The sequence below is a fragment of the Osmia bicornis genome, chromosome 11 (genome assembly GCF_907164935.1).
Source record: "Osmia bicornis bicornis chromosome 11, iOsmBic2.1, whole genome shotgun sequence".
Taxonomy (NCBI): domain Eukaryota; kingdom Metazoa; phylum Arthropoda; class Insecta; order Hymenoptera; family Megachilidae; genus Osmia; species Osmia bicornis.
Window position 1 is genome coordinate 8,732,273 of NC_060226.1, and position 16,303 is coordinate 8,748,575.

The following is a 16,303-nucleotide window of genomic DNA, read 5'->3' on the forward strand; positions in this document are numbered from 1 at the left end:
ATTTATGTTGTTATAAAAACTTGTGTTTAGTGTTATGAGTTTATTTACAGGAAATTGTGTACATGGAAATTCTCCTTGTACGATTGAATAGTAATCAATATGAGAGTACAAGTAAATAAATAGAACATTTAATTAATTTGTGTACATACTTTTTAATACAAGTTATATTATTTGAGGTTATATTGATAATCAAAAATGAACAGTTTATATAGCAATTTTTTAATAGCAAAATGTATTCATACATCTGCTAACTTATTTAAAGAAACAGCAAAAAATTTAAAAGGAAAGAAACATAGTTCACAGTTATGGCTTACGAGGCAGTTGAAAGATCCTTATGTAGAAAAGGCAAAAAAAGAAAGCTATAGATGCAGAAGTGCATTCAAATTATTAGAAATCAATGAAAGGTTTAAGATTTTAAAACCTGGACAAACTGTGATCGATTGTGGTGCTGCTCCTGGCAGCTGGACCCAAGTTGCCATCAAAATGACAAATGCAAATGGTAAACATGATGATGATGTTGGAACTGTGATTGGAATAGACAAAATACCAATGTATCCAATTGAAGGTGCAACTTTATTGGGTAATATGGATTTCACTAATATAACTTCACAAAAGGAACTTCTAAAACTATTAAAAGATGAAAAAGCCCATGTGGTTTTATCGGATATGGCTCCAAATGCATCTGGTATAAAAGCCATGGACCATGAAAATATAATAAAGCTGGCATATACTGCATTGAAATTTGCTTTACAAATTACATGCCTAGATGGAACATTTGTCTGTAAAGTTTGGGATGGTGAAAAGTCTCAACAATTAGAGAAAGATCTTCTAAAATTTTTTAAACATGTTAGAAATATAAGGCCTGAAGCCACAAGAAATGAATCTACAGAAAAATTTTTTTTAGCCACAGGATTTAAAGGAATAAAGACTACATCTAGTAGTACATTATAATATCTGGTTTCATTAACAAATTTAAGTTATTTAAACTTCAAAGTGTTTAATGAATAAAATCATTTATAACATAATTGCTTATTGTGCCTGGACAGGTTGTAAATAATAACAAATCACAATATTTTGATGTAAGATCAACATCAAGTGATTTTATAACTTCTTCCTTTTGCAATCTAACAGCTCCTACACAACACGACATGTATAATATACATCAATATATTTAGTTATAAATAATACAATAATATTTAATACAGTTACAATTAATACATATTAAGATGCTGTTGATGCTTCTTAATTATACCATTATATATACAATTCTTAATAAAATTAATATGTACACAAATTAACAATCAGATACATGAGAGAGATTACACACCACATCGAAGTATACGCAGAACGATAAAATTACTGGCCATGATATTAAATTTTTTATTTTGTTAAAATTCAATGTACGTGTAAGACCCACGTAATGAAAAATTCATTGAAAATAAAATATAAAGAATTCTAATTTTTATTGTATGCATTCTATCCCGTGCCCTTTTGTAATAATAATTTTACAGGTAAAACGGAATAGAAAACTGTTGTAACGATCATTGGAAAAGTTAACGATATTACGGATTAATTTTTATTCTTTTGAATACCATGGTCAAAACGTTGATATAGAATAATTCTCAAATTAAAAACATTCATATTATGTAGATACCTGTTTTAGCTATACAATGTAGGTGTAAGCTTTGACTCAATTATATCGGAGAGACGTGAAATGTTGAAAATTCTATAAAAAATTGTGGTAATTTTTAAAACACATCTAATACTGTTCAATTCAAGCTGAAGTCATTGAGAATATAAAAAACTTTATGTAAAAGTTGAATCTGAAGATTATGTAAAAATTTAAAAGTTTAAAAAATAATTATGCTTACGAACTTAAACTGAACATCCTGAAATCTACAAAAAGTTGAAGAAATAGTAGGAGACATTTAGATATTGTATGTTTCCCTTTCTATATGTTGCGATATTAAATTCCACGGTATATTGTTCGCAGTTTTCTTTCATGGAAAACCTAAAGAAAAGCATAATTTCAACAATTTGTGTCTCTTCATACCATAAGAGTAGACATGACGACGTGTATATAATAAAGCTGTATGAACAATACTTGGTCGCTGGGGGGAACAGCGATTTACCTTTCGAGATTTTTCACGACAGAAGACGTGTGATTTCGTGTTCTATAAATAAAAAGCAATACCGCTAAAATCAGTCTGATTCGATATACCGGGGTCACAAGCATATTTCCTGAGTTCGTGAACCCAGATTCCGCGCGTTTAAGGATGCAACAAAAGTATTTGAAATGCCATTCATAGATATTTTAAAGATTTAAAAAAAATTTTTCTTTTTCTACTAATATACAGTATTTTTAATGCTTTTTTTTCCTTCTTCTAAATTTCCATTGATTTCCATAAATAAATTCATCTGTGAATATCATACCAAATATCTTTTACAGGCTAATACTTCGAAGCTGATTTAAAAGTTCAAGATTCAATTGAAGACAATGATGGTAATTCGTGATTCAACTATACACACGCAGATCATTCGGATCTACTAAGCATTTCGTAGAATCGTTTTATTCCACTGTTTGCACTGCGAAGATTAATCGACGATGTATCTTATTATAATTCGTTCTTATCGATAGGGTATCATCAACGAGTACAAAGAGATGTCACCGTTCGTGTCGGACAGTGATCCATGGCCACGATATATACAATATGTGATCGTTTCTTATTGCGCGTACATTTCGTGCACGATAAAACATGATTAAACACGACCTTGTCGCCGACTTATTGTTTTCATAACAGAAGTTTCGCGTATCGACGCGTTCTTTGTATAACGGCGCGGTATTCTGAAGATGTATTTTCGGTTTGCATGCCTCGACATTTTCAATCGCGACGTGTAGAAAATAAAAAAAAAAAACCGCTAAAAATACAGTAGCTTCGGAGGATATTCTGCCACTAAGTTAACTAACATTTAGAATTCGTTGTAGAAAATGGAAAATTTTAGCAGAAAAATTGAGTAATGGTCCATCACTCTTTGCGCTTTACCATTGGCATAACTAGGTAGAGGTCAGAATGGCCCCCAAAAAATGTGGACTAGCGTCTTCGCTATTTTAAGATTCTAAAATTCTGTACACCTAGTCCACTTTCGAAAAATATCCTAGTTACGCCAATGATGCCTTCCTTTTTTAATTCACTATTGCAAAAACCTCTTTATTAAAATCTAAGAATATAAGCCATACTGGGAAATTTAAGTTCAGAGAATAGAGTAGACACCCTTTTTTTAAAAAATATTTTAGTTTGTTAACCAGATCGCCCTGTAAGAAGTTAATGAAAATTCAATAATTTGATAAGAAAATCTCAATCGATGCGAGATTGCATTATCATACAATAATACACCCCTTTTTGGTGCTCCAGCAAAGTACTTTAAAATTTAAGTAGTTGGCATTATTCATTGACTATGTCAACATTAATCCTTTTTTTGTTTTAACTTGCGTTAGTACAGCATTTGGTGCAATGGAATCGAAGACTGATCGTGACAGCACTAAATTGACATAATAGGTCTGGCAGTATTGGACACATAATTAACACCTCTGCCCCTGATTACTTAATTAGCGAAGTTGAATTTTACTTGCTCAAGACACGAGTTGCGCGATAATTAATGATTCAGTCGACATTAAAACAGTTATTACAAATTAGAAAATCCTACTTCAATGACGTTTTAAATCTAAGAAAATCAAACGATATCCTTAAGAATCGTTAATCGATGATATAATGTTCAGTTATATATTAGGACCTAATAATTAGGTCGTTCAGAATTATTCTGAGTGAACATTTTTGTCACTTAATTTTTTTTCCTTCACAATTTTGTAAAATATTGTTCAATTTTCTTATCAATAATTTATCATTAATTATAATAGCAAATGAGCGTAGTATAATTGTATGCTATCACTCTGAATCACTCGTCTCGTTCAGCAAAATAATTTTCCATTGCAGGTAGTATGTTTTATGCAGTAAACTAACGCAGGTAAACGCCCTTTCGAAAATTCTAGCCTACCTGTTCCCTTTTCATAGCGCTAGGGAACCACTGTTGACAATGGATACAATATTTTTTTCGTATTGATAAATATGTACAGTCAGGTGCAACGTAGGGTAAATATAAGGTAAAGAGCCTCCCACTACCTGCTTTTCGTGTGGGAGGAGCCAGAAAAGGGGAGCATAATTTAAAACCTCCTAGTTTCGTGTATGTATAAAGAATATGGACAAATAAAGCAGGTAGTGAGATATTTCTTTTTAACACATTGACTGCCACATTGAAATTCCTAAAAATTTTATTAGATAATATTTCTATTTTTAAGAAACGCTTAGTATTCTGAGAATACTAATAAGATAAGTGTAATGTTCCTAATTTTTTATTATTCTGAACCACGTCGTCTGAAACTTTCGAAAATATTGCGGTAATTATTAAAAAACAAAGTTTCTTAATTTCTTAACGAGGGGTCAACCGAGATTTCTGACCCCCCTAATTGCGCTGCTACTTAATATAGAAGTAAAAAAAATGTTAATAATGTAGGTAAGAGTCAGCTAATATGACAATTAATGTGTTAATTAAGGGAGCCTAAGTTGCACGCGACCATATGAATCTTGCTACAAAGCATTGGCCTAACTAGGTTTTCTGGATGGAGTGGGCCAAGTCCCTTAGCTCTATTAACAATGTTAAGTGTAAATATTAGAATTTTATAATTCTAAAATTTTTCAATTTTTCAATTTTTGAATCTTAGAATGGTGAGGGGCCAATAGACAATTTTGAGGGGGGCAGGCTCACCCTGGTTTGTATCTAGTTACGCCAATGCCACAGAATTGAATAAATCATCTAACATCGATATCAATTGATACAGCTACTGATTTTAAATGTCACATGATTCTATTTCATGTATCGATGATATTCATTGCACTGGTTATTTTTACCAGCTATCAAATCGAAAGTATCTCGATAAATATACATTGTTACGTTTCTATCCTGCTCTATCAATCGCTTCGTCTAATAGTAGAATATAAAACGTCTTACTATCCTCAGAAAAATCAAGATATTAGGTGTTTCATTTCGTAATATGAAATATCGGATTTTTCGAGGAGAAATGAAATCATTTTTGAAATATTAACAAACGTTTTATTCGTCGAAATAATTTGTTATTCGTAAGAGTGCACTAATTAAAATATTGAAAACTTGTTATTTTTTTGTTTAGAAAATTTGCAAAAAATTATTTCTTTTCGCTTATGTCTTAAAAAATTATAATTTTTAAATTTTAAGGTTCTGAAATTCCAGATGTTCAAAATTACAAAATTTCTATGGGACCCCAAAAGATATCCTAAATGCACCAATGCAAAAGACAATTTGGTACCTATTTCGACGAATAAAATATTCGTAAGAATTTGAGAAACAATTTTCATTCCTCTTTAGAAAAATTTGACATTTTACATAACACGACCTATTATAATTCTCTAATAATATCTCGCGATGTGAAATTCAATTCGGCAGAACTTAATCGTAATTAACGTAACACGCTTGCTACAATGTATTCGCAACTTACTTACACGTCTCCTGCTTTCCTCCGGTATCACAGTATTGTGCTAAGCAATTTATACAATTAATCTCATCGAGCAATTTATTATTCTCTATATTAAACACGGACACACGGTTGCTTGTTTACGCATTTAATTGTATGGTTACTCGTTGAATATTCCGATATATTGAAAAAAAAAAAGAATCTAGGCCTTAAGAATTGATACGTCGAATTGATAATCGATAAGATCTCTGGATCAGCTTCTTGGAGAGCAGAATTCCAGAGAGACCAGTGCCGCTTATAGTTTAATCGACTACGTGTAATATGTGATTAAGGACAATGCCTTACTGTACAATTATGTATGTTATTATGCTCATACATAAATTAGAATTAAGTATACATCATATAGCACAATCATTATTATACGATTACTACATCATAAGTGTTTGTACAAATTGTATATGTACACCCGTACCAGTAACAGCCTCTTTCGCATAGCGACACATGTACCATAGATATTTTGTTTACAATGAAATAGTTAATTTTCCAATTTCAAATTTCAAACTTTTTATTTGCTACCTTACATTACTAGTATGGTAATTGGTATGATGATACTAATAACGTAGGATGACAAATAGAAAATTTGAAATTTATAATTTGAATATTAATTATTACTATTAGTAATAGTATTCTAATGATGCAAGGTGGCAAATAGAAAGCTTGAAATTTGTAATTAGAAAATTAACTATCACCATTAGTGTTATTATCCTAATAGTATAAGATAGCGGATAGATAACTTGAAATTCCATTTTTTTTATCTAACATTCTTTTATATAAATTCCAAACAGGCAACACTTTAAACTCATTCATTTTTGAAATAAAAGCCTTTCTTCAAAAACGTATAACCAAGACGAGAGATATTCCTGACACACAGCTACAAAATTAGATGAATACCGTATCACACGAGTATCCTTCTGTACGTCTATCACGATACAAGTATCACCGTGCGAAAGAGTTCAGACGTTGAACGCGCTCCGTTCAAGGTGGGCCGTGTGATTAATCAAACGTTTCTCGATTATAGACTTACAAATGCGGACGGCGCTGGTAAATGATATCGTTAAAGCGACAGTTGTAAAAGAAACTTTTTCAAAAGTTAAGCCGGACAAGGTGATTAAGCCGAGGCTGTTCTAAGTCTAACAGTAAAAGACTTTGGTATTTTCTAGATCACTCTTCTACTGTCTTACCCCTTTCCTCATCTACCATCGTTCTATGATTCAGTATATCATTTCAGAATCCTAATTTTTCAACATTTTACCGTAAACGGTCATTTCTCTTTGAAGAACTTTCACCATGAAAGTCAACGTTTATCTGGTCACCAAGCAAGCTCAGCTCGTTAGACACTTCAGAGTCTCTTGAACCGTCGAGTCTCCGTTAGACGAATTGGCACTAGGGCTAATTCGAAATTCTGAAAAGAACCCATGAAGATCAAGGTAGCACGATTAAACGTCGTTTTGAATGGTCGTGGTGTTTAAGCTATCGGGAGAGGTCTCATCCTTCTCCATTTCCGTGCTGTTCTCGTAAGACGTCGTATCGTAGGCGGTAGTTTCGTAGGTGCTGCTTTCGTAGATCGTTGTATCGTAGGTGCTCGTATCGTCGCTGTACGTCGTCGACTGGGATGGCGTCGCGTCAGAGGTTGTATCGGAAATGGTGGTGTCGGAAGTGGTCGCGTCCGATGTGGTCGTCAGATCGGACGTCGTGCTGGTTCCAGGAGTGGTCGTTGTCGTCGGTGTCGTCGTCTCGTAAGTGGTACCGATCTCCATCGATCGTTCTTCCTCTTCGTTGGAATTGATCTCCTCTTCGGGGGGTACAACTATCGGGAATCTGAAGGAGCCTCTGGTTTCCTCAGGATTCGACTGAGCCGGCTCGGTGTCCACCAGCGAGAACAGAGGAATGTTTAATTGCAACGGTCCGCTGGATTTCTTTGGATTGTTATTAGGCGAAGGGAACTCGGAACTTCCCCCTCGGTTGCTGTATCGGGTGTTCAATCGTTGTAGAAGAAAGCCAAGATGAGCTTGATGGTCTATGTTCACGCTCTTCACGCATCTGCCCATCGTGTCCGCGTGGTAGCCGTCCGGGCAAGGTGGTAACGCTGGAAGTTCAGGCGCGATGAAAACACTTTTCGGTGTTATTCGTCGTAGAAAGGTGGCGGAATCTAAACTGGATTGTCCTCCGTTTTGCGAGTCCAATAGCAGCCATGCTTGCCAAGCTAGATCGCTAGGTGAGCCAAGATTCTGAGATCTCGTTTCGGAGGAACTGCTTCTCGATAACGTCGGCGACGACAACGACGAGGAGGAGGATGATGAACCGGAAGTGTCCGTTAACCGTTTCGTCGAGATCGGTTCGCAATGCCTAACGAGGTCGGATAAAATAACGACGGTGAGTAGCATCCTCCAACGGGGATGCCTTCGTCTCTGGCTTATCATAAGCATGTTTGCTTTATTTCAGGTTTCTTGCGGGATTCGTTCGAGCTATCTTGAAGATTCTCGTCTGAAACCTGCTCGTCACCTTCCCCTCGAAACTCGGCACATCGGATTCGTCTGGAAACAGAAAGAGATATCGTCTATTTACTGGGACGATAATACAGTGAACGATGAATAAAATCGTATTTAACCAGACAAAACAAATGTAAATGACTGTTAATCTCCCTTCCTCTGTTTGGAAATGATTTCGTTCTGTATTGAGACTGGTACAGTTTCATGGAATTATATTTCAGATCTTCCAAAATTTTAAGTTTAAACGATATTTCCCCGAAGAAAAAAATGTAGAGAATGGAGGAATTGTTAGAATCTTAATTTAGGGAATATTTGTATTAACAGTGATCTAGAAATTTCAAAATTTCAAATTTAAATTCTTTTCAATTTTTTATTTAACAGAGAATTGAGAGTACATCGCGTGAGAATGTAAATTGGCAGCATTGAAGTGTCTCGAAAGGAAAGGGTAACACCGATCGAGTTATTTGTACACGACGATTGCACGGATCGATGATTCGTCAGTTTGAAAAGGTATTGCATACCCACAGCTGTGTTCGTTCGCGTACATATGCAATAGAAACTGCACAAGCAAGGAACGGGGAAAAGTGAATGCACGCAGATCTGTTTTTACCGTTATGCAGCCACGCCACGATTATGTCTACGTCCTGAATAGGCCATACAAACACGAGATTCGGTTTCAAGAACGTGTCAGGCATCGATGCTTTGATGGAAAAGAACAATAAAAAAAAAAGGAGAAGAGAGAGAGAGAGAAAGAGAACGTGGGATGGCGCCTGCTAAATTCGTGATCGAAATAAATTCCATGCTAATCGGTATCCATGAATTCCCTTTTTCTGCTCCTTTCATCTGCTTCTCTCCTGGACTTTCGTTTTCAATGTCCCTGTGCTGTGAAGCTAGTAAAATTGCTAAATACTCTTATGTTTTGATATTTGATCAATTAAAAAGAAAAAAAAAAAAGGATTTTTAATAAATAAATTGAATTGTTTATTTATAGAATATTTTACCAATATTTTTCTATCTATAGAAAATATAAACAAATTTACATTAAATTTCTGAAATTACAAAAGTGAAATGCAGTCGAAAGTATTCAGATAAAAATTTGAAATATTTGTTTAATCATTCAGGATCTGTTCTCTGAATCATCTTAATCGTATTCGGAAATATTTCATAAACCGTGGATTACACCAGCCCATTAAAACGAAAGGAAAGGAAAACGTAATTAAATTCCTATTCGTCACACTTTCCCTGAACTTCTTTCACTTCGTTCAACTGGACAAAGAGATGTGTTTCTATGTCCTCGACCCTAATTTCTATTTCCAAATCGAATTCATTTTGTTCCTGTTCGATGGTAACCCGGTTCGAGATCTAAATCCACTTAGAAAACAAACGGAAGAGGAAAGGAAAACGACAATGTATCACCTCGTGTCTCTTCAGCGTTAGATGATAAAGGGTAAAGTGGGGGCTAAGGTGGGTCCTCCCCAAAATGCAAGCTGGCGCCCTCAACAGAAAGCATTCATCAGTTTGTAATCGATGCACGCTTATTTTAAAGTTGAAATTAATATAAAATCTAATCATCAGAATGATCCCTTAAGTTTGCATAACCAGTTAGGAATGAACAGTAGTAGTGTCAATGATATGATTTACTTGAGAAATGAAAGTTGAATGCTCGTATGCCTTGGAATTCTTGTTCGATGAGATATTAGGAAGAATGTGCTACATTCCTGTACACGATTATCTAAAGATGCGTGTGAACAGTGTCTGTCTTTATTAAGGGCTATTAAGGGACTAACTGCGTTATAATGATGGGAATTCCCTCTATTTAGTCCTGATCTCATCATGTACAAATTTTATTTTTTCAATAAGTGAAATATTTCACGTTTATCACTTGTATCGATGATTACCCTTCCGGACGGCGGACCATGGAGAGAGCCCCAATTTTAATTCAATATTATATTCCACATTATCTTAATTTTTTAAATTTTACACTGTTTCTTCTAAAATTATTTTAAATGCATTTAACTCGAGGTTAATATCCCTGTATATATATATTTTATAAATTTGGATTTCGATTGACCCAGACGCAGCTGTTCAAGGGTTAAATATAAAATGTAAACCTAGTTACGTATAATTTAATCTACTAACGTATACCTCTCGTTATTTCAGATAATACATAACCCAATCCTTTGCTCCATTTTTATACGTCGCTTATTTTAATTTCAACGAGGTTTATTTCAAATCACGAGAGGAAAATAATGTGAAATTTCAAGGATTAAATATTGTTTCCGAACGTGACGCACTTTTCAAGGGAATTTACTTGAAAATTTATTTTAATTTATCCGGTAAAAACAATGTACGATAAATAAACATGATTTAACAGATCTATTATAATTTTTACAAATATTGTTCTAGCAATAGGTGAATTTTAACGAAATATTACATAGACTTCAGAAGGGGATTAAGATTTCTTATATTAATAAAAATTCGGATCTCCATTTCTGGTCGACGTTAGTTTTCAAAAATTTTGAACTCCGTTGCTGCAGATCGCGCCTTTTGCGGCTGGATCACGAGTGAATCATGGGAAATCAAAAATAACGTTATAAATTACGCGATCCAGTTTGATTTCCGCGTACTTAAACAAATCGAAAGAGGGAACGATGATATTATTTCAGACGAATGAGATCGCGGTTTGTATATTTACAAGAAAGTCGCGTGACCTACGAATGTTCGCGGGGAACGTTTACCAACGAGACGTCATTTACGAGAGACGGAAAACACTTGGAAAACATAAGGATTTTGCATTTCCACGTGCCAGGATATTATTTTATTCTTTTTTACAGAGGATGGGTTACCATCATTTTTCGACGTAAATCCTGAAGAGATTTGGCTCCATTTCCATTTTCCTCGTTCTATTTTAATTATTAACTCTCGAACAGCGGAGCCTGGATCAGTTAAAAGTTAAACGTATAATTTTTCAACAAAAAATTGTAAAATTTAAAAAATGGAAATAATATGAAGTACAAATTAAATTAAAATTCGGCCTCTCTCCATGGTCCGCCGTCCGAGAGATAATAAATAATTTAAAAATTTCAGTATTTTTTATTTTAAATTTAAGTCCCACCCCAAAATTGTTCAATAAATAAATTTCTAGAAGTTCCGAGTTATTTTTGGAAATTTATTCTGAAAACAAACTATACTCTTCATAAAAACCTTCCAATTATAATTGTAAATTAGATTACGTTATATCAGATTCTGCAGCTTCCGTTGCATAATCGAGGAAAAAAATCTCCTTCTTCTTTTCTTGCGAGCAATGAAAGTTCTAGCTACCGCTTGCTCTTTCTATGCGGCATTTGAAACGATCTTTCACCGATACTTGCTAGTATGTAGTTTCTTTCTTACATGGGATCGTGTTGTTTCTTATCCGCGTTCCTCAATGGCTTAGCCCCTTTCATTGCTGTTACAAGTCGAACAACGTCTCGATATCAAGAGCTTTCTCTACGAGATAAGGAAAACGCTACTTCAAACAGCGGCTTTTTGAATCATTGGATTGTCAATGCAACGAGTTCTCGATAGCGTTATCGTCGCACGCTCGTTTCAACTCGCAACGAGTATACATATATGAATAAGTTACTACTTTGTTGAACGAATTTCCATTCGCTTCTGATAAATTCCAATTTTTTATAACAGCGACCTCATTGCATGTAAAGGGTTACATACATCCATTGACGTAACTGGATATCCCCCCCCCAAATATGTGCTGGTCCATCCACTATTCCACAACTAAAAAATATCAAAATTTCATATTTCTACAATTTTAGAATTTTAGTAAAAAAAAATATAACGCCATTTTGCAAAAAATTAAAGACTGTAATTAAAGTAAGGTAAATTTGAAGAGAAGTTAAAAAAATTGCCATATCTCATTTATCAAGTTTTCTCTAATTTAGTAACGAGGTAGCCTTCTACCGTGCAAATTTTCTCTACGGCTCGTTAAATCATTAACACGTACACACATGTTACATGTACGCTGAGTAGTGAAATTACCGGAATCCAATCAACGGTAAATAATTACAGAAATTACTCGAGCCTTTAACGATGTAAAAATTTCTCACTCGGTCCATCCTTTGGATCATTAAATTATGAAAGCAACACCTGACATACGAACTATCAGAGTATGAAAAAAATTAAAATTTTCAATCGTCGAATGGAAAATTTTGAATAAAAATATCTATGGATAAATTAAAATTCGAAATTTTTTAACAATTTCACCTTCGTTTGTGTTTATTCGTTTAACAGGACAGTTTAATCGAATGATCAAACTGATTAATCTTGGTAATTTGTATCCTCATATTACCACTTCTAATTCTGCTTCGTTCGACGTTGCTAAAGAGAACCAGTAACCAAACCGGTTCAAATAAATCGAAAAGACAAGGTTTAACATCTTTTCAAACAACTTCCCTAGCCTGATTGTTCGCGAATTTTATGTCGTTTACAAGACGCCAATGCAGAGAATTTAGAATAGTAACGAGATATATGTTGATTCAACGTGAATCATGGTAATCTAAACGGAAGTGTGCATAAATTTAGATCACTTACTACGCATTTTATTAGAGAAAAATCTGATCCACTTTCAATTATATCTTTCCTGTGATAGATTATCGATAGATTTATTCAGTGGCGTAACTTGGACCTTCTTTACGAAATTTTGAAATTTCTAAATTTTGAAAACGTGGCATTTTGGATTCTGAAATTCTGCTATTTGAAAATTTTAGAATTTTGGAATTCAAGAACGTAGGAAGTGAAAAATTAAAAAATGTCTGAATTTTTCTAATACCCTGCAACTAATAAGCTGGTAACATACAGTGTTAGGTAAACATAATTACAAAGACCTCGAGACAAACAATGCAGACAGTGTCTTGATGAACTTTCGTTGAACACGAGGCCAACCTGTCATGCGCCTCTCGAATCTGTAATCATTCATGACAGCTTTGGCCTCTCCTTAAATAACTTTTTACTACGAAATCCTTTCAAAGGACACTCATTTTCGAAGAATCCTAACCGTGGACCGTGAACATCATTAATTACGACATTGAACTATCACTGATGACGAGGATATTTTAGATGAACAAGATAATTAAATTAATGAGATACTTAATTATAATATTTTCAATACAATTTCAATCGAGTACAATTTTAGCATGTCCATAAGATGTACTTTCACTTAATAAAAATGATACTCTCTATGAATTAATAAAGAAATCAATTAATTCCTGGCAACGTTACAAACTTACACAACTTCGAGGTCGTGCTAAATACCATTCTTCTTCCAAGATCACCGGCGAACTATAAGCGACTGTTAATCCAATTACGTGTAATATTAATCTTTATGATTTACATGAAATTCTGTAGGATAATGGCAATGATTTCGAAACAATTCCAAGGAATATATCAAACGCTCTCTGATCTAAGGAGGTCGAGAATCGTATACACGGTGAAACACTTATTTTAATATTAATTATTTCAAATATATAATTCAATAAAAATTTCAGTATAATCAAACCCCTTATATAAACGAATACCTTCGTTATCAATAAAATAATAAATATCTCTATATATTAAAAATTTTAATCATGCAGTAATAAAATTGTAATTTCCAAAGTAACACTAAAGTGTCAGGTTAGGTTGGGATCTCTCTCCTCCAGTGCCCTCCTCCCTAAAGAAGCCTACTATGCTCAGCACTGTACTTTGTCAGGACACCCTGTACATTAAAAACGATTTCTCGCCACTATTAGACAAATTCCTTGTAGCCGGTGCACAGAGGCTATACACATGATCGCCTCGGAAACGTATACATATGTGTGGAAAGACATACGGCCATTAGAACGTGAGAGTAGAAGCCTTTCGAAACGACGGCTCTAAGCACATTCCACGGGATTGTAATCGTGGCGTTTCTCGGCTGATTAGTAAAACCAGCTTCTCTTGGTTTCTCTGCTATCCAGGTTCTGCTCGATCGGCAGCCAACGATCGTGTTCCAATTCCAAAGATACATATTCGAAGCATGATTTTTTTCCTGCTCCTTTACATTCTTTTTCTCGACTTTAACCCTTGTCAGGTGGATACAGGATCATTTTTGACCTACGCCAATCACAACGAATTTAATTAATTTTTTTTACATTTTTTTAACACACTTTTCCTTTCTATGATAAAATTCCAGATATGGGTCAAAAGTGACCTGGTACCGCCTTCTTTAATCAGCTCTTCAACGGTTAAAGATACTACAACATTTTGCCAAATAATTATCGAATGTTTGCAAAATAATTCTCAAAATACCAGGTACGATCATCGTTAATGTGCGTTACGAAAGTAAATTTCTTTCTTCACGAAAGTTGTGCAATACTCGAGGCTACCTTTACGCGTGTACGAAACAATTTCGATGGATAATCGACTGAAAGACCTTCATAGATTCTCGGTTCACGGGCATTGGCATTGTGCCTAGGGCACGCAACTTTTTCCATACTCTTCTCACTTCCTGTTTGCTCCGTCATTTATTTTCTCTGCTAGGGCGCCAGCTCGAAACCCTTCGAGATAAACAAGCTGAATCTGATCTCTACTCCTCCCCTTTTTTCCAATTAATTATAGTCCAGATACAGGCACAAACAATTTGTTTCAATATACTTTTTATAGCTCTGTAACAGGCGATACCTCATAAATTCATAGTTAATTCCTATGACACTACAAGTGTGTCCAATTCACGACATAAAATATCTATGTTGTTTTTCTTGTAAATATTAAAAAATGTTAAAATTAGAACAAAATCATTTGACGATTCGTCAGAAACGTATAACAAACGACCTTTTATCAACAAACATTCTCTTATCAGTCAGAAGAAACAATTCCTGAAATTCATCCATTCATCTCCGCTGTTATCGCCGCGTAACCGTGAAATCCTCGCCGAACCGACTGCAAGAAATCGTTCAGTGGTCGCTCTTCAACTTGAGATTGCATTAATTGTAGACACGATAATGGTAAATTTCTTTTTTCATTTTTTTTTTTACTATTAATTTCCCTCCGATTGTTGGTGTTTCGTTGTCGCGAGGAAAAAGCAGCATCGATGGGAGAGAAAGAGAGAGATTCAGCGGGGTCAATGAATCTGATCTGGAAAGCGACTGTTGGTGGCTGAGCTCGTGGGAGCCAACGTAAGGAACTACGCAGCCACGACCTCGAGGCCTCTTCTCCCGGAGGAGGCGGCAGCTTCTTCTTCTTCTTCTTACTCTTTTTATTTTTTTCTCGGTTCGCCACTAGTATATATCGCGATGCTCCAGGATCACTGTATTCGTACGTGTATCGTACTAGCTTCCTGCGGTATGCTCGCGGCTTTCTTGCGATCGTTGCCATGTATTTTCCCCCCTCCATTTCCTCCATTTTATCTAGTTCATTTGTTCGAATCTGATTGGATATTCATCAGCTCCGAAATCCCTTCGCAAAAAGTACCTCAAATAAAATTTATAAAATTAAGCTTGCATAACTAATTTAGATTAATATTCAAGTAAACGTTACTCTTCTTGCATCCTAAACGCAAAATCGTCTTATGGAGGCCCTAGGCGGACGCCTAATCCGGCACTGTTTTATTTGCAACAAAAAGTCCCCGATTGCATTATTCAAAAGTTATACGAAAAAGTATCCTTTCGCAATTCCTTATTCTTTTATCACCCTTTGGTGATCAAAAATCCACGTGGCGTACGACGCGCAAGAATCAAACGTGTCCGCGATGAGAATTCCGGCGGACGTTTCCAACATGCTTGGCCGATAGCCAACGAGGTTGGAAAGAGGTAGTAATAATCAGCATGACCGAAAGTTCGTCTGGGTAGCCGCGAGAATTAAGTCTTTTGGCGATTCGCCAGCTTAACACCGAGTCCCTGATACTTTTAATCGTAGACACCTGCCCTTGAGTCTGACTGATGAGTCTGGATGACTAAATTTCTGTTTATTCTGACGTCTCTTTTATCCTCGTGTTGTGTCTTCCTGCGTTTCACTCATTTTCTGTCGGCTTTCTTTGGGATTCATGGACCATCAACGAAAAGGAATTAGCACGTTTTAGTGTAACGTAAACACGGTATATTATGTCTATACAATCTTCAAAGTAATATGGTTTATATTTGTATCTGGAGAATTGAAGTATTTTCTATCGAGGCATCGATTG

General features: G+C 35.0%; 2 protein-coding genes across 2 annotated transcripts in view; one reads left to right on the plus strand and one right to left on the minus strand.

Annotated features, from left to right (window-relative positions):
- Positions 1 to 195: 195 nt before the first annotated feature.
- LOC114876578 (rRNA methyltransferase 2, mitochondrial) lies at positions 196 to 1,459 on the plus strand. The gene has a single exon (XM_029188229.2). The coding sequence runs from the start codon at positions 196 to 198 to the stop codon at positions 949 to 951; it is 756 nt and encodes a 251-aa protein (XP_029044062.1). The 3' UTR covers positions 952 to 1,459.
- Positions 1,460 to 5,248: 3,789 nt separating this feature from the next.
- The window catches only part of LOC114876590 (mucin-12-like), a 30,459-nt gene continuing 19,404 nt past the window's right edge, over positions 5,249 to 16,303 (minus strand). Inside the window, exon 2 of the mRNA XM_029188261.2 lies at positions 5,249 to 8,157. Coding sequence (XP_029044094.2) covers positions 7,060 to 8,049 — 990 coding nt within the window. The 5' untranslated portion in view covers positions 8,050 to 8,157 and the 3' untranslated portion in view covers positions 5,249 to 7,059. The remainder of the gene's footprint in view (positions 8,158 to 16,303) is intronic.